The sequence below is a fragment of the Gorilla gorilla genome, chromosome 9, assembly GCF_029281585.2.
Source record: "Gorilla gorilla gorilla isolate KB3781 chromosome 9, NHGRI_mGorGor1-v2.1_pri, whole genome shotgun sequence".
NCBI lineage: Eukaryota > Metazoa > Chordata > Mammalia > Primates > Hominidae > Gorilla > Gorilla gorilla.
In genome coordinates, this window is record NC_073233.2 from 126,984,133 (window position 1) to 127,001,273 (window position 17,141).

The 17,141-nt window shown below is 53.3% G+C and overlaps 1 protein-coding gene across 10 annotated transcripts; it reads right to left on the reverse strand.

Moving 5' to 3' along the window:
• Nucleotides 1-332: 332 nt before the first annotated feature.
• On the reverse strand, nt 333-13,345 carry HYOU1 (hypoxia up-regulated 1). Of its 10 annotated transcripts, none has more exons than XM_055355079.1 (27): nt 13,252-13,299; nt 12,378-12,517; nt 12,169-12,266; nt 11,849-11,942; nt 11,592-11,670; nt 11,293-11,447; nt 11,092-11,168; nt 10,600-10,781; nt 10,227-10,342; nt 8,749-8,941; nt 8,407-8,541; nt 8,202-8,284; nt 7,931-8,063; nt 7,561-7,748; nt 7,158-7,296; nt 5,916-5,976; nt 5,695-5,774; nt 5,157-5,342; nt 4,853-5,025; nt 4,615-4,702; nt 4,387-4,509; nt 4,086-4,219; nt 3,873-3,957; nt 2,712-2,952; nt 2,567-2,617; nt 1,933-1,983; nt 333-1,806 (listed from the first exon to the last, which is right to left on the reverse strand). In XM_055355079.1, the coding sequence occupies exons 2-27, from the start codon at nt 12,500-12,502 to the stop codon at nt 1,745-1,747; spliced, it is 3,132 nt and encodes a 1,043-aa protein (XP_055211054.1). In that variant the 5' UTR covers nt 12,503-12,517; nt 13,252-13,299; the 3' UTR covers nt 333-1,744. The 10 variants fall into 10 exon arrangements, with proteins under 10 accessions (XP_055211054.1, XP_055211057.1, XP_063549666.1 ...); XM_055355082.2 differs by having other exon boundaries at nt 12,367-12,517; nt 13,252-13,273; XM_063693596.1 differs by lacking the exon at nt 13,252-13,299 and adding an exon at nt 12,904-13,023.
• Nucleotides 13,346-17,141: the final 3,796 nt, after the last annotated feature.

A 17,141-nucleotide genomic window follows, 5' to 3' on the forward strand; every position in this document is an offset into this window, starting at 1 on the left:
AAGTACGTTACCTAAAAATGCCTGGGATATAGGAGTCCAAATAATGTTAGCAGTAAAATAAAACCAGTATTTTGTTTCCTTGAAAAAAATACATATACAAATCTCAACTAAGTCCAAAGTGTCAATAACATTTTGATGATATAATTATTCAAACTTTTTGAGGTTTTCACTGTCACACATGCTGGAGTGCAGTGGCGCACGATCATAGCTCACTGAAGGCTTGAAGTCCTGGGCCCAAGGGACCCACCCTCCCAAAATGTTAAGATGACAGGTATGAGCCACCATGCCTGGCCCAAAATTTTTCTATTTTTAAAAACTCACAGCACAAAAACTGTAGAAAAGAATATTTTATTGAAACAGTTTCTCAATTAACAATGGAGCAAAGTACAATTTGACTCAAACCTGTCCAACCAGCATCAACTGCTACTGAAAGAATTCAAACATACAGAAGAGGTGGGGGTGGGGTGAGGGGTGGGACCCTTAGGTCCCATCTCTGCCAATGTGGCAAAAAAAAAAAAAAAAAAAAAAGGAAAAGACAAAATGACTGACACAGCCAGGTTCATTCTTGTCTTGGAGCTGAGGCAGCAGCCCTAGCTCCTGCTACAGACGGAATACTGGAGGACGGGCTCCCTAGGCGTAGGCATGGTGTGTCAGGGGCCCCCAACCTAGCAGAGCGATGCACAGAGGAAGGCCAGCCCTAACCCTCGTCCTTCATCCACAGGCCTGCCTCAGAGAGAGGGAGGTGGCATCTCTACATTCACACCATGGTCTCTCCTTTCCCCAGGATCTTGGGATAGGGGCTCACAGTAGAAAGCACATTTTGGTCAGCCCAGGGGGTCAGGGGGTGAGGGAAAGGCTCTGTCTGGGAGGAGCAGAACAGCAGAAGAGAGGAGGAGGCAGGGAGTTACAGGAACCCGGGGTACCAGGCTGCTGGGAAGATGCAGATTATGACAGAGCTTGCACGATGCTGGCACCCCATGCCAACCACTCTACGTGGCTTTCCTCTTCGGAGAGGTGGTGGGCTCCCTTCTTCACTGTGCCCCTCCCTCCTCTGGCCACTAGGGGTGGGAAATACGAGTGAGAATCCTTCCAGGTTTACTTCCGCCAATCCAGAGGTACAGGCTTTTAGGCAAGGGGCAGAGAACTGCCCAATTTGCAGCAGGAAGCCAAGGAAACCCAGGGGGAAAGGAGCTGGATGGGAATGGGGAAGGGAGGCTCAGGGCAAGAGAAGCCCACAGAGGGAGGAAAGAGCACAGATAGGCACTCAGAAACCAAACCTGGTAACTGAGGCTCTGCAGACACTGGCCTGAAAGGATGCTCATCGCATGGTGGGAGAGGAAGGGAGGGAAGGAACGATCACCAGAGAAGAGTGGAAACTCCCCAGCAACCTGATACCCTTCCCATCACCAGGACCCATCAGCCACTGGCAGCCATTCTCTTCCTACCCACAGGCAAAGGATTCAGAAATTAATAGTGATTTTTCCCAAATTTAGGGCCTATATGGGTAGGGAACAGGGAGTGGGGCTGGGGAAGAGAACAGTTTCCATTTTTAACCACAGAGGTACTGCAGAAGGAAACAGTGAGCTGTCCCTCCCTTCCCCTTCTCCACACCTCCAAATCACAGGGGTGAGAAAGGAACTCCCAGCCGAGGGCAGGACCAACCCCTCCCCCAACCCTCGATGTTAAATAAATAGAAGTGGTGGGGGAAGGGGGTGGAGATGAATGGGGAAAACAGAGGTGGGGGTTATAGTTCGTCGTTCTTCAAAGGCTGCTTCTGTCCTGTCGATTGTTCTTTTTGTTCAGGTTCTGTTGGGAGTTTGGGGGAGCAAAGGAATCACCGCAGGTGAAACAGAGGAACCAACCCCAGTTCTTTGCAAAGGATTTCCTGAGACCCCACCAGGCTTCCCACTGTAGCCCAGGCTCCACCCTCACCTGCTTCAGGACCTCCTAACTCCAAAGGCTCAGTGTCTCCTGGCTCGGATCCTGCTTTGGGAAGGAACAGGTTAGTCTCCTCAGAAGGGAGGAAGAGGCTAAGGGAAGGCTGGGCCAGTTTTTCCATGAAGAGCCAGCTAGTAAATATTTTAGGATGCATGAACCACATTTAGTCTCTTTGCCTACTCTTTTTTTTTTTTGAGACAGAGTCTCTGTTGCCCAGGCTGGAGTGCAGAGTGCAGTGGTGCCATCTCGGCTTACTGCAACCTCTGCCTCCCAGGTTCAAGTGTTCTCCTGCCTCAGCCTCCCGAGTAGCTGGGATTAAAGGTGTGCGCCACCACGCCTGACTTTTTTTTTTGTATTTTTTTAGTAAAGATGGGGTTTCACCATGTTGGGCAGGCTGGTCTCGAACTCCTGACCTCAGGTGATCTACCCGCCTCAGCCTTCCAAAGTGCTGGGATTACAGGCGTGAGCCACCGTGCCCGGCCTTTTTTTTTTTTTTTTAAACAACCCTTTAAAAACGCAAAGGCCATTCAAGCTCATGGGCTGTCTAGAAACAGGCTAAGCCTGCCAGTTTGCCTACCCCTGGGCTAATGCAACATCCACGTGCTCAACCATGGTTGCTCCAACTCACCAGTCTCTACTTTCTCAGGTTCTGAAATGGGCTCTGCATCTTCAGTCTGGCCTGGAAGGAAACCAGGGGTAAGACATAGCCTCAGGAAGGAAAGGAGGCTGTCTCCCTGTCCAGCAGAACATGCAGCCAGGTACCCTGTTCTCACCTGCTGGAGGGATGACCTTCTCCCCCTGGTCACTGGCACTGGCATTGAGGGGTGGCTCTGCCCGGGTCCCATTCTTGTCCTTGGGCCGGGGCCGGGGCTTGGTAAACTTGGCCTTATTGAGCAGATACTGCACCTCTCGGTCCAGGGCCATCATCTTAGCTTCAATGTCTTTTGAGAGCAACACAGGCTTCTCTGTGGCGGGCAGCTTGGCCTGCTCGGCCAGAGTTGCATTCTTCCAGGCCTGTGGGTGAGACCAGGAGAGGCTCCAAGCTAGCCATGGAGAGAGCAGACATCTCTGTCCCAGATGGAATCACACCCCCAACCAGCCTCTTCCCTCAGACTGCAAATCACTGCCACCCCTGGCCTCAGCCCCAAGAGGCTAACAGACTCTTCAGAAGGGTATTAAAGGTTCTCCACAATGAAGTCCCAACCTGCATGTTTCTGGTTTACATCCTACTACTCTGGAGTGACTACAACTGAACAAACCCCTTGAATACTCCTTTTTTTTTTTGAGACGGAGTCTCGCTCTGTTGCCAGGCTGGAGTGCAGTGGCGCGATCTCGACTCACTGCAACCTCCGACTCCTGGGTTCAAAGGATTCTCCTGCCTCAGCCTCCTGAGTAGCTAGGACTACAGGCGACCACGCCCAGCTAATTTCTGTATATTTAGTAGAGACGGGGTTTCACCATGTTGACCAGGATGGTCTCAATCTCTTGACCTGGTGATTCACCCACCTCAGCCTTACAAAGTGCTGGGATTACAGGCGTGAGCCACTGCACCCAGCTGAATACTCATTTCTTGACTCTCCACTCTGGCTCAAGAGTCCCCACACATCCAAAACAGTTTCTGCTTCACATGACACATCAGTTTCACCTACCCAAACCCTGGCCCATGTTCTGAACCTAGCTCAAATCCCAGCCCCTCAAAGCAGCTTTCTCTGTCCTCATGGGATGGGCTTTTTTGCTCCTCCAGGCTGATGACTCTTATGGCCATGGCCCTTGCTTGGGACTAATCAGATGTGGGCTCAAATACAAACATCTTTTGTCTTCAGGTTAGATGCTAAGCCAGGAGGCAGGGGCTGCTGTGGCTTCATCTCTCCGCCTCTCCCACAGTACCTAGGATGGCAGCTAAGTATCTGGTTAAGTATTTACAAAGTGATTACCCAGGTCTCATTGATGACTTTCTCTAACGTTGTCATCTCCACCTCAGTGAAGATCTGGTCCATCTCTGGGATGAGCCGGGCCCCCCTGGAAGCCAGAAAGGAGACCATTAGCCCCAGAGGGAGAGGGGCCTGGAGTGTGGGGAGTGGGAAGCTGGTAGGAATGAAAACCAGTGGCCTTGGCAGGACTGCAAAAAGGGTTCAGGGGCTGCTCACTTGAGGAACATGCTGGAATGGTTGAGGAGATTATCGAGGGCAGACAGCCGTTCGGGCCACTTCTTGCGCTCCTCTACCCGAAAAAATAGCCCTTGGCACAGCTTCCTCAGCTCAGCCAGCTTCTCCTTCAACATCTGATGGATGTGCGATTGGGCAGAGGGGTGGAAGGGACGACAGCAGAGCCTGGAGTCAGCCCCATGTCCTTCTTTATGGGCTCAAGCCCCAGCTCTTCTCTCTCTCTGACCCTGGGAGAGGAAGGAGAGCTCCCATTCCACCTGCCATGTCCTGAGAGGCCCCTCACCACTGTGGTGGCTCCAACACCCTCATCCTCCAGCCAGGTGGATGCGGCGCTGAGCTTCCCAGAGATCTCCTCACGCTGCTCCTCTGTGGACACTTCCTGGTACTCGGGCTGGTACAGCTTGTCCTGGGGAGGGGGACATGTAAACACATGCACCCACAAGCCCAGAGGCAAGGCCCACAGAGCCAGGCATAAGCCCAGTGGGGGGGCTGCTGCCTCCTGCCCACTGACCTGGGTCTCAAATATGAACGCTTCCAAGCTGTTGGCAGCTTTTTCCCGTTCCTGCTTCTCCAGGTCTCGGAGTGTCAAGTCCTGAAGTCTATGGGACAAAGGAGGGGTAGGGATGAGGGAGAGGACAAGTGAGAACTTGAGACTCTGGGTCAGACAGCCCTCCCTCCCAGGGCACCATCCCACATCCTGCCCACCTTGCACACACATGTACACACACACACCAGCTGTCCTCACTTACTTCTGCACCGACTGAGCCAGCTTATCCTCTGGCAAGTCAGGCAGGTCCAGAACAACCAGCTCCACCCCGATCTCCTCTACCATTCGCCGCTTCCTGGCGGGCTTCTGCTTCTTCTCTCCCTCTGGGGCTGGAGCGACGCCCTCAGGCCCTGCCTCTGCCTTCTCACTTGGTTTCTGGGTGGGAAGAGTCAGGGGTGTCAGGAAAAGCCTCTGCCCTCCTACATTCTCCACAAGGCCAGAAACGAGGCAGGCGCCCGCTCCCTTAGCCTCTGGATCCACACTGGCCTTCCTCTGCCACAGCTCACCTGGGCCTCAGACTTGTCCCCATTTTCTTTTTCTGTGGCCTTTTCTCCCTCAGGGGTTGCATCTCCCTTAGGTTCAGGGGGTGGGGGCTGAGAGCCATCCTCCACTGGGGCCTCAGCTTCCTCCTTGAGCTCCACCTGCTCCCCAGGCTCGTCCTTGTTCCCCTCTGCAGGGCTCTCCTCTTCCTCCTGGGAAACACCACAGGCGCCCCAGGGAACGATCAGGAGCAGAGCCTCCAGGCAGGCCTGGCTCAGCACTGCCGACCCCATGGGGGTTCCACACAGGTGACTGCTGTATGGAAACGGTCAATGGCCTGCTTGGACTGTGGCAATCTAGCTGGACAAAGGAAGAGCATCTGCAATGAGGGGAATGGGCCTTGGGAGCGCCAGTCAAGAAACAGCTCAGAGCCCAGAGGATCCTGGGGAGTGAATGGTTAACACAACAGGGGCAGGGGTGGCCTACCCTCACCCCCTTCCTCTGCTGCTACTACCTGCATCCCCCACCGTCCTCCATGCTTCCCTGGCTCCATCCTGAACTCACCTGGACAGTATCAGTACCGTTCTCCTTGGCATCTGGTGTGGTACCGCCTCCAAACAGGCTGGAAATGGTGTTGCCAAGTTCTAGGGGGAGTAAAACCCAAAGACTCAAAAGGAGACCACAGCAGTGACTCCACCTTCTAACCCAAGGGCCATGCCCTGTCCACCTCCCCAACCTTCACACAAGTACATTCTCTCCCATACACACATGCATGCTCATCTTACTGGTGAGAGTAGATTCCTCTTCTGGGCTGTCCTCTACCAGTGTCTCAAATACAGACTCCACCTGAAAACAGGTTCAAAATGAAAAAATACACAGGCTAATCCACCTTTTCTCCACAAACATCCTGCCAAAGTGGGTGTCTGCTTATGCACACTCCATGCCATCACAGGCCTAGTCTCTCACCTGCCTTTTCTAAGGACTTGGAGATGGCTGCCCATCTCCTTTGATTAAGAGCCCTCCATGAATAGGGTCCCAGCTCCTCTTTCTCCAAAGAGCCCCCTACTTCTCCACTCAATAACTGTATTGGCCATTACATCCATATTACCCCCAGATTTGTTCTTCAAAAATGGATTCCTGGCCGAGTGCAGTGGCTTATGCCTGTAATCTCAACACTTTGGGAGGCCAAGGCAGGTGGATCACTTGAGGTCAGGGGTTTGAGACCAGACTGGCCAACATGGTGAAACCCTATCTCTACTCCAAATAACAAAAACTAGCCAGGTGTGGTGGCAGGCGCCTGTAATCCCAGCTACTCAGGAGGCTGAGACAGGAGAATCACTTGAACCCAGGAGGCGGAGGTTGCAAGATCACGTCACTGTACTCCAGCCTGGACAACAGAGCAAGACTCTGTCTCAAAAAAAGTAATAATAAGTGGATTCCTGAGGCCAGGCAGAGTGGCTCCCACCTGTAATCCCTGTACTTTGGGAGGCTGAGGCAGGATGATCGCTTGATCCCAGGAGTTAGAGACCAGTCTGGACAACATAGTGAGACCCTGTCTCTATAAATAAAGTACAAAAAAATTTCGCAGGATATGGTGGCACATGCGTATCATCCCAGCTACTCAAGAGGCTGAGATGGGAGGATCATTTAAGCCCAAGTGTTCAAGGCTGGAATGAGCTATGACCATGCCATTATATTCCAGCTTAACTGACAGAGCCAAGACCCTCTCAAAAAAAAAAAAAAAAAAAAAGAGTGGATTCTTCAAATCATTCAATTGTTCCAAGAAATTTACAATACCTATATCAAACCATTCAATAGTTCCAAGAAATTTACAATGCCTATAAGCATTTATAGGCTATAAGGAGGTCTGCACCAGATCATCAGTTAGCTCTGTTCAGAGCCAACATTTTTCTGATTCCTAAACCTTTTTTGGTTATCTTATCCTAATGCCATGTGGAACCCACTTTGGAAATGGCTGGCAGGGCCTGAGCCCCTGCTCTGCACACAGGGTCTCCTTTAGCTCTCACCCTGTCTAGACTGAGCACGCCACTCTCATCCAGGTTGAAGTGAGCCTTGATGCCCTTGGACTCGTAGTCAGGATACTTCTTGAAGCTGTCACCCACCCCTTTTAGCTTCACTGTGGTCAGATTCTGGGAGCCAAATACCCTGGTTGGGAAGGAAAGAGGAGTTCAGGGGGACCCACCCCAGCCCATCTCGCCCTCTAGACTACATGGCCTCCTGGCACAAGGTATCAGGGGCACTCCCCAAGGGCACACTCAGGAGGACGGATGCATTCTCCAGCGAAGCTGATCATAGCTGCCCTGTTTCAGCCCCGCAGGCCCACATCCTCCCTCACCCCCAGTCCTCAGATTATCCAGCAGCCACGCCTCCCCCTCCCTGGAGCTCCCATCCTGCAACCCCGCCCCTCACCGAAGATCTTCAGGCCCCAGGAAGCCCAGGTCACCGTAGTTGATGTGGAAGTTGAAATCATGGCTGTAGCGGTTAAAGGTGATGACTTTGCGTTGAGGGTAGGGCCCCATCCGAGAGAAGAGTACCCGTTTATTGTGCTTCAGGCTGTGAATCCCAGGCTCCTCCTCCACCTCCCTCGTGAACTCCACCTACACAGCAGGCAGACAGAGGCACATTGTTGCACACTAGAGAACCCGAGTAGGTTCTGGGGTAAGGATGGGGGATACCTCTTAGCAGAAAGACACAGGGATGAGCCAGAGCAGACAGAAGGGGAAACCCTACTTGGGAGAGGTAAAGGGAGCTTGTCACCTGCTCAGTCAGGCTCACTCACCAGGATGGGGTAGACCACTGCATCTCGGACGACAAATGGCTTCACTTTAAAGGCTTTGCTGAGCGCAGCTGCCTGGTACACTGCCCCCATGGCGGCTGCTTCATCTGCATTGATGTTCTTCCCCAGCTCCTCCCTGGGAAAGCCCCAAGCCTCAGCATGGTCTACCCTGGAGCATGCAACCGGGACTTCCCTCCCCTCAGCCCTCCAGCTGCTCAGCCCAAAGCCCTGCCCCAGGCAGAACTCAGCCCAGCGCTCTAGCCCCCACACTCACTTGCCCACAGCCTTCAGCAGCACCTCCTGAACTTTGGGGACCCGAGTGGCCCCACCCACCAGGATCACCTGCTCAATCTCATCCTGCAGTGGGTAAGAATGAGAGATGGAACAGCATGCAGTTAGCACTGACTCGTCCCTTGACGTCCCATGGGTTTCCTATGCCCTTTCCTACGGGGCATTCCCGCCTTCCCCTACTCACTCACCAGACTCATTTCGGCACTCTGGAGGGCCTGCTGTACAGGCCCAGGCACCCGCTCAAACAAGTCTGCACACAACTCCTCAAATTCCACACGAGTCACTTTTGCCTTGAAGTCCACATCATCCATCAGGCCTTCAATCTGGGAGAGGATGGGGACTGTCAGGGGGTTCTTGCCCAGGTCCCGCTCTCTTGGTGAGTAGGACAGAAACAAAAAGAATAGGTCTTTGGGAGGATGGTAGCGGGAGGAGCATGGGCCATGCCAGGCACGAGCAGCCCAGTTCAGTGGCAGGATCCCCCACCCTCTACGTGGGACAAAATATAGCCTCAACCAGCCACTTTTGGGCACCTGTGCCATGTGGTCAGCGTTGGCACTGAGGACAGTTTTGAGCCGATTAGCCTCACGCAGCAGCTTGGCCATGGCACGCGGGTTCTCCCGCACATCCTTTGCTCTCTGACCCTTGCGCTGCTCATTGAAAAGCCCAGCCAGGCGTTCTCGAAGCCGGAGCTCCATCTCCAGGCCCCCCAGGGTACGGTCAAATCTGTTGAGAAAAGGGAGCAGGGAAAAAAGTGAAGAACACATGGAGTCCCCGCATCTGCACAGGAGCCTCTCATCCCCACATGGTACCTTTCCTTCATCTCAGGGGACCTTGTTCATCTCCAGTGCCCCATGTGTGGACACACACTCTGCCCTCAACTCTCTACAGCACAGCTGACACCTCGCAGTGACCCTTCTTCCACTCATTCATTCGACAGTGTTTACTGAGCATTACTTATATACTTCCCTCTGGGAATACAAATGTGGCGGTGGGGAGAGAGACAGGGTCCCTGCTATGGAAAAGTTGAATAATCACACAAATGTGAAATTATCACTACGTCACATGTTGTAAAGGTGAGGGGACAATGCCTGCAGAACATGCATGGGGGGAGATTCAGGCTACTGAGGGAGACCCAGGAACATGTCCCCTAAGAAGTGATGCTTGAACTGAAACCTGAAGGATGAGTTCAGTGTAAGCATCACTTGAAGAGTTCAGAGTTCACTAGCTGGAGGGGAAAGAACATTCTAGACAGAGCCAACAACGTTCATAAAGACCTTGAAGTGGGAGAGTGCATGGCAAGTTCCAGAGGAGGGCAAGCATCACTGGGGCTCAAAAAGCGAGAGGGCTCAGGGCTCAGACAGGCTGCGGAAGGCAGGGTTGAGATAGGCGCAGGGAAAGTTATGGAGCCAGTGACAGGTTTTTAAAGAAACAGGTAATGATTAGGTTGGATTTTAAGAAGAACCCTCTGGCTGCAATATGAAGAAAGAACTGAAAGGAGATGTCACTAGGAACAGGGAGATGTTTTTAATTCTTCAAATAAGAGGTGATGGTAACTTGGGCTGGGTGGTAATGGTGAAGACGGAAAAAGATGATTTCAAGAAATAAGACAACAGGGCACATGTTCTCAGGATCTCCTGAGGGCTATGTCACAGGCCATAAAAAAAAATTTAAAAAAAGGTAAGACAACAAGAATGGTAAATTATTTAACTGGAAATGACAAGAGAACAAAAACATGATTGAATCTGACACCCAACATATTGCCTGCGGCTTCATGCATTTCCTTAGAATACATTTTGAAAGTTCCATGTCTTCCAATTTTCCCAAACTGTCCTCCCCTGAGCCTCAGCTTCCCCTTACTCTTTGTGAGTGGTCCCTACAATGACTGATGCCTCAATCAGGAGACCATTCCTGCAGCATGCAGGAAAGCAAAGCAGTGTGTCTCCTCCAAGAAGAAACCCCTGACTTGAGGGTCTTCACAAGCAGCCCTCCCTGCCAAGTATCCACTTACCCTACTCCCCGGATCTGCAGCTGTGGCTGCATCCCAGCTTCCTTAGTCTTCACCATCTGGTAGGTCACAATGGTGCATACGGTGCTGCCTGAGCCCATGTCATAGAACATGATATTCTGTAGAGATATCAAGGCAACTGTCACAGGAACCTTTTCAAACTCCAGGGGGCCTGCCTGCCCACCCACCTGCTTCCAAGGGGCTGTCTGACTCTTAACACAAAACTAAACAGCTCCAACAGGGGCTGGGAGGAGGCTATTGGTGCATTTTGCCAAGGGTCAGCCCAGCCATGCAAACCAGATGCAAAAGGGACCAAGTGGCCTCCATCCTTAGATTCAGTCACCCGGCATGTCTGGTCGACGATCCCCTGGCTCACCTGGGCAGTGGTGTTAATATCTTTCCGGCGGAAGACACCATAGCTGAGGGCAGTGGCGGTGTTGTCATTGATGAGCTGCAGCACTTTGAGGCCAGCCATACGAGCAGCCTGCAGCACAGCTCGGCGCTCGGCCTGGTTGAAGAAGACTGGCACGGTGATCACTGCATCCTTGATGGGCTGCTCTACAGATGACAACAGAAAAGGGTCCCGCCGGCTCCATACCTTAGATGAGGGCTTCTAATCTCGTCACTAATGACATTTTGGACTAGGTAATTCTTTGTTGTGGGTGCTGTCCTGTGCACTGTAGGATGTTTAGCAGCATCCCTGGCCTCTACCCACTAGATACCAGTTGCACCCCTCAGATGTGACAACCAAAATATATCTTCAGATGTTGCTAAATGTTCCCTGGGAGGCAAACTTGCCCCTGTTGGAGAATCACTGCCCTAGATCCTGGGGAGCCTGGCCACCAAGGGCCCCACCTTGACCACTCACCTGCAAAATCTTCAGCTAGAGAACGAGAATAATTGAGAACCATGCCCAACACTTCCTCAGGTGAGAACTGCAGCTGCCTGAGGGGAAGGAAGGTAGTTGGAGCCAAGGAAAGCCAGGCATTAAGGCAGGACAATCAGGAACACACACCAATGAGGAGCCCAGCAGCGCTGCCGAGACCACCTTCCCCAACAGAGCACTCACGAGCTGATCTGAAAGTGCACAGTCTGCCTCTGTGGGTCGAAAGTCAGCTCGTGCTCCGGGAAGCGGGCCTGGTAAAGAGCTACATGGGGGTTATCTGCCTGCTTCCCCAGGAGGTGTTGGAAGTAACGTAGCGTAGCCTTTGGATTCTTAATCGCCTGAGGGGTGAAGAAGGAGCAGACTAGTATTAGGCTCCCAAGTCCACCATTACCTACCTCTTATATCACAGAGGCAACAGACTCTGGGGGCTGCCATCTCCTCTCCTCTGCCCACCACTCTGGGAAGGGGGACTGCTAGCTCACCATGCTTGCTGCACTGTCTCCAAAGAATCTTTCATTTTCTTTCAGGGTCACGATCACCGGCGTTTTCCTCCGAGATTCCCTGACGAAAAGAGATTTTGGGCCCAGGTGCCTGCAGCAGAAGGACTCAGAAGCCTCGACACTCACACACATTTAACCACTCAGATGCCGAAGTCTGCTGTAGGCACTATGACTAACACATTCACACCTGGAGCCCAGACTCCCTCGTTCCCCACCCTTAACACGGGGGCCACCCTCACTTATTCAAGACAATTTCCATGGGCACTCCAGGTTTGACGATGGCCACCTTCATGGACTCACTGCCCAGGTCCACAGACATCACTGCCAGTGTATCTGAAGGGAAAAGAGGTTTGTCAGTTAGCTCTCCCTTCGCCCACCTTCCTGGGACTCCCTCTAATCAAAGCATACCACTTTCCGTGGGTAAACGAAGATGGCAAAAGACAAAAAGACCTGGACCTAACAACTCAAGAGACTTCTGACCAACAGCCCCAAGCCCACTTCCCATCATGCATCCTTCAGTCATCATTTATCCATTTGCTCCCTCTACTGGGGTACATACCACTCAGTGCCAACAGGTCTGCCAAGAGCACAGCCACCAAGGCCCAACAGACTCGCCTCCTCGGCCTCTGCCTCCTAACTTTGACTGCCATAGTGCCCCTGGGGGAGGCGAAGAAAGAAAACACTTAAAACTGGATACCCAGAGTGAAGGAGACAGAATCACATCCCAGAACGGAGAGGCTGTAAGATTCATACCTACTTCATTCTTACCCAGGGCAGAGCAGCCTACTTCTCCCCTTCTCCCTCCTGATGGGTACAAACCATTCTCTAATCATCCCAGCAGCGCCCACACAAAGGCCCAAGTGAAAGAGCATGGGTCCTCGGCTTTGCCACATCCCTAAACAGAGAAGCTAACAGGACAAGAGAAAGGAGACCCGAGCCTTTTGTCCACCACACAGGCAGTGAGTGGCGCACCGCAGCACTGTGCCTGTTGTCAGACACCTGGGGTGCGGCCAGGGATCCCCGCCCAGGGCTCAACCACCTCCCCACACCTGGAGCTCCCCCGCTGACGGGGAGAGCCATCTGGGCCTGGACGGGAAGAGAAAGGTAATGACGTTGGGGGTGGCTAGGATGAAGGAAAGGCCTATCTCCTCCTCGGCATCCCTGCGGGTTGTCCCGCCCCCTCCCCTTTCCCAGCTCACTCCCCGGCCCCGCTGTGCCCACAGACGCAGTACCAGGGGCGGTAAGGTTCCCCGCCCGGCGGGTAGCCGGTACCCGGTGTTCACCTAAACCCCACCTGACGAAGGCAGCGGCTCCCACTCCCGGAAACGGATCCCGGCCCGCCCCAGCGCGTGGGGACAGACCGGGGGCCGAGCTGCGTGCCCCCCGGTGCGAGGCCGAGCGCCCGGCGTCCGCGCGGCCCTCCCTTGCGCTCCCGACCCGCCCCCGGAGCTCGCACGCTGTCTCCCCTAGGAGGGGTGGCCGGCCCGCACCTCCATCCACCCCCGCTACCTCTTGCCTCCGCTCCTGCGGCCCCAGCTCTGGGACAGACGCGGCACGAACGTACCCACGAGGCCGGCAGCGCCCCCCACCCGCGCCCTTCACAACTCCCCTCGGTTTGCAAACTGTTACATTAGCCACCAACCTCTCCGCGGCGTCTCGCGCACCAGCCGGCCCCGAACGCGGCGCGCGCTCATTGGAGCCTCGGCCGCCCGGCCCTGCGCTGCGCGCCCGGCCCCGCCCCCGCCGCCCCGGCGCGCGTATTCATTGGACCACGTCACAGGCCCCGCCCCTTCCCTTTGCCAGCCTTGTAATGGGGGCGGCGGAGGGGACCAGCCACCGGTTGGGCAGAAGCCGCCGGCGTCGGCCTGGGATTGGACCACGTCACAGGGCCAGCGCGCTCCACTCCTTCCTCCTCAGCGCCGGCCCCGGGGCGACCGCGGGACCTTTTCCGGCGCTGGATGCTTTGCTGCCGGGGTTCAGGAGTGACCTGCGCCTGGAGCAGGTCGGGCGCACTGCAGTCCCGCACTCGGGGCTCTTCTTCCGGTCACCTGTAGAGCCCGGCCGAGGAATGGAATGACAGGCGTCCTGTCCGCAGCCCCGCGGAGGGGGCGCTGGCCTGCCGGTTGGTATTGAGGTGCCCTAGGCTTTGGATAGACGTTGGAGAATGGCTGTGCCTCGGACTGAGTCCGCCGCAACCCCCTCTGTTTTACTGAGGAAACTGAAGCCACAGAAAAAGATGTTTGCTGATGGGTCAGAGATAACCGATGCTTCGTCGCAGAATCTGGCCTGGATTTCTTAGGTTAAGCCCCACTCATTTGTATAAGAAAGAATATTCCAAACTTAAGTGCTACACACAAAAGACACTTTTATTTGTGAGGCTATAGTTGGTTGAGCTTGTGTGCACCTTCTCCTATTTCTGTTCTATTAAATCTCGTGAACATTTCTCTCCTCTTTAGCTGTTTCTGTCATAGAATGATAGAAGCACCTCACTGCCTTCTCTTTTAACTTACAGCTCCATAGAAATGTGCGCAGTCGCCCGGGCGCGGTGGCTCACACCTGTAATCCCAGCATTTTGGGAGGCCGAGGCGGGCGAATCACTTGATGTCAGGAGTTCGAGACCAGCCTGGCCAACATGGTGAAACCCCGTCTCTACCAAAACTACAAAAATTAGCCAGGCGTGGTGGCGGGCCCCTGTAATCCCAGCTACTCAGGAGGCTGAGGCAGGAGAATTGCTTGAATCCGGGAGGGGGAGGTTGCAGTGAGCCCAGACTGTGCCACTGCACTCCAGCCTGGGCGACAACAGCGAGACTCCTTCTCGAAAAAGAAATGTGCGCAGTCCTTGGAGAGTGCATTTTCCTTAAGTGTGGATGGAAATAAGTCATCTGTTTTCTCTCCTACTAAGTTGATGCCTGGCCACCCTTCACAGAAAGGCCTGCTTGAAGACCCTGGCTGTCAGGGCCAGGGCTGTGTCAAGCCTGAACTTGTTTAAGGAGCTCTTAGCTCTTCCTTTCTCTACATTTTTCGTGATGCTTAGGTGGAGAGTGGTCCGGTGTCTATGCTTAGAAGGAAAAATTATTGGCAGTCCCAGAGAGAGTCTATTCTTCCTTTTTTTTTTTTTAATTGATCATTCTTGGGTGTTTCTGGCAGAGGGGGATTTGGCAGGGTCATAGGACAATAGTGGAGGGAAGGTCAGCAGATAAACAAGTGAACGAAGGTCTCTGGCTTTCCTAGGCAGAGGACGCTGCGGCCTTTCGCAGTGTTTGTGTCCCTGGGTACTTGAGATTAGGGAGTGGTGATGACTCTTAACGAGCATGCTGCCTTCAAGCATCTGTTTAACAAAGCACATCTTGCACCGCCCTTAATCCATTTAACCCTGAGTGGACACAGCACTTGTTTCAGAGAGCACAGGGTTGGGGGTAAGGTCATAGATCAACAGCATCCCAAGGCAGAAGAATTTTTCTTAGTACAGAACAAAATGAAGTCTCCCATGTCTACTTCTTTCCACACAGACACAGCAACAATCCGATCTCTCTATCTTTTCCCCTTTTCTATTCCACAAAACCGCCATCGTCATCATGGCCCGTTCTCAAAGAGCTGTTGGGTACACCTCCCAGACGGGGTGGTGGCCGGGCAGAGGGGCTCCTCACCTCCCAGAAGGGGCGGCCGGGCAGAGGCGCCCCCCCCCCCCACCTCCCGGACGGGGCGGCGGCCGGGCGGAGGCGCCCCCCCCACCTCCCTCCCGGACGGGGTGGCTGCAGCGGGGCAGAGGCGCTCCCCACATCTCAGACGATGGGCTGCTGGGCAGAGAAGCTCCTCACTTCTTAGACGGGATGGCGGCCTGGAAGAGGCGCTCCTCACTTCCCAGACTGGGCAGCTGGGCAGAGGGGCTCCTCACATCCCAGATGATGGGCGGCCAGGCAGAGACGCTCCTCACTTCCCAGACGGGGTGGCGGCCGGGCAGAGGCTGTAATCTTGGCACTTTGGGAAGCCAAGGCAGGCAGCTGGGAGGTGGAGGTTGTAGCTAGCCGAGATCACGCCACTGCACTCCAGCCTGGGCAACATTGAGCACTGAGTGAACGAGACTCCGTCTGCAATCCCGGCACCTCGGGAGGCCGAGGCTGGCGGATCACTCACGGTTAGGAGCTGGAGACCAGCCCGGCCAACACAGCGAAACCCCATCTCCACCAAAAAAACACAGTCAGGCGTGGCGGCGCGCGCCCGCAATCGCAGGCACTCGGCAGGCTGAGGCAGGAGAATCAGGCAGGGAGGTTGCAGTAAGCCGAGATGGCAGCAGTACAGTCCAGCTTCGGCTGGGCATCAGAGGGAGATCGTGGAAAGAGAGGGAGAGGGAGACTGTGGGGAGAGGGAGAGGGGGAGGGGGAGGGAGAGCTATTCTTCCTTTTAAGAATAGTTATGTATTCAGGCAGTAGACAAATTGGTAGAAATAGAAATTCACTTAAAATTTTAACAGAATTTAATTACACAAATAATACACAAATGTAATCTTTAAAAAATTCATTCTACATAAAGGTAAATTTCCTTGATGCCTACCCAAACCCCCACTCTCTCTTGTGGAGGCACCTGCTATTGTCAGTGTGGTGTATAAGTTTCCAGGTCTTTCCCTCTTTTACACATATAGATATCCTAGAAACATGTAGCTTTTATCTTTTCATAATATACATTTTTTATTTTTTGCAACCAACACCTTGTTTGCCTTTTATCTTTTTTAAAACCATAAAATGTTACACAATTATATTGTTTGCAATTTTTTTAAACTAATAATAAAGTGTGGAGCATTTTCCATGTAACTGTGGTTCACTTCCTCGTTTACTGCTGTAGAACATTCCATAGCATGGGGTTCGTTCTGCCATAATGATAGACATATAAGCTGTCAGTTCAATTCCACAGGGAAAGATTTTGTTTCTCAGTAATAGACTCCACTTTTGGCCAACTATCCAGTAGAGTCTTTCCGTCCATTTCTTTTTTTTTTTTTTGCTACAGAGTCTGTGTCATCCAGGCTGGAGTGCAGTGGTGCAGTCTTGGCTCACTGCAACCTCCACCTCCCGGGTTCAAGCGATTCTCCTGGCTCAGCCTCCCAAGTAGCTGGGACTACAGGCACACACCACCATGCCTGGCTAATTTTTGTATTTTTAGTAGAGTCAGGGTTTCACCATGTTGGCCAGGCTGGTCTCGAACTCCTGACCTCAGGTGATCCGCCTGCCTCAGCCTCTCAAAGTGCTAGGATTACAGCGTGAGCCACCACACCCAGCCTTTCCATCCATTTCAAACAGAGAGTATGCGTTTTAATATTTATTGGGCCACTCTGATATGCAAACACTGGGCTAGGTGCTGCTAATCCAGAGATGGGTATGAGCTTGTCCTTACCCTCAAAGAAGTCATAATGTGTTGGGAAACAAATATGTTCATCATTTCATGTGCTTATTAAAAATCTATTTGGGGGGCTGGGCACAGTGGCTCACGCTTGTAATCCTAGCACTTTGGGAGGCCGAGGCAGGCAGATTGCCTGAGCTT

Bases quoted from the DNA above. Each gene is read 5' to 3' on its own strand.
- HYOU1 (XM_063693598.1), bottom strand. From the start codon at position 12,502: ATGTGGCAAAGCCGAGGACCCATGCTCTTTCACTTGGGCCTTTGTGTG. The intron at 5,343-5,694 runs GTGAGTTCAGGA...GGTGTTTCCCAG, and splicing joins ACGGTACTGATACTGTCCAG to GAGGAAGAGGAGAGCCCTGC. The intron at 4,220-4,386 runs GTGAGGGGCCTC...CACATCCATCAG, and splicing joins GTGTTGGAGCCACCACAGTG to ATGTTGAAGGAGAAGCTGGC.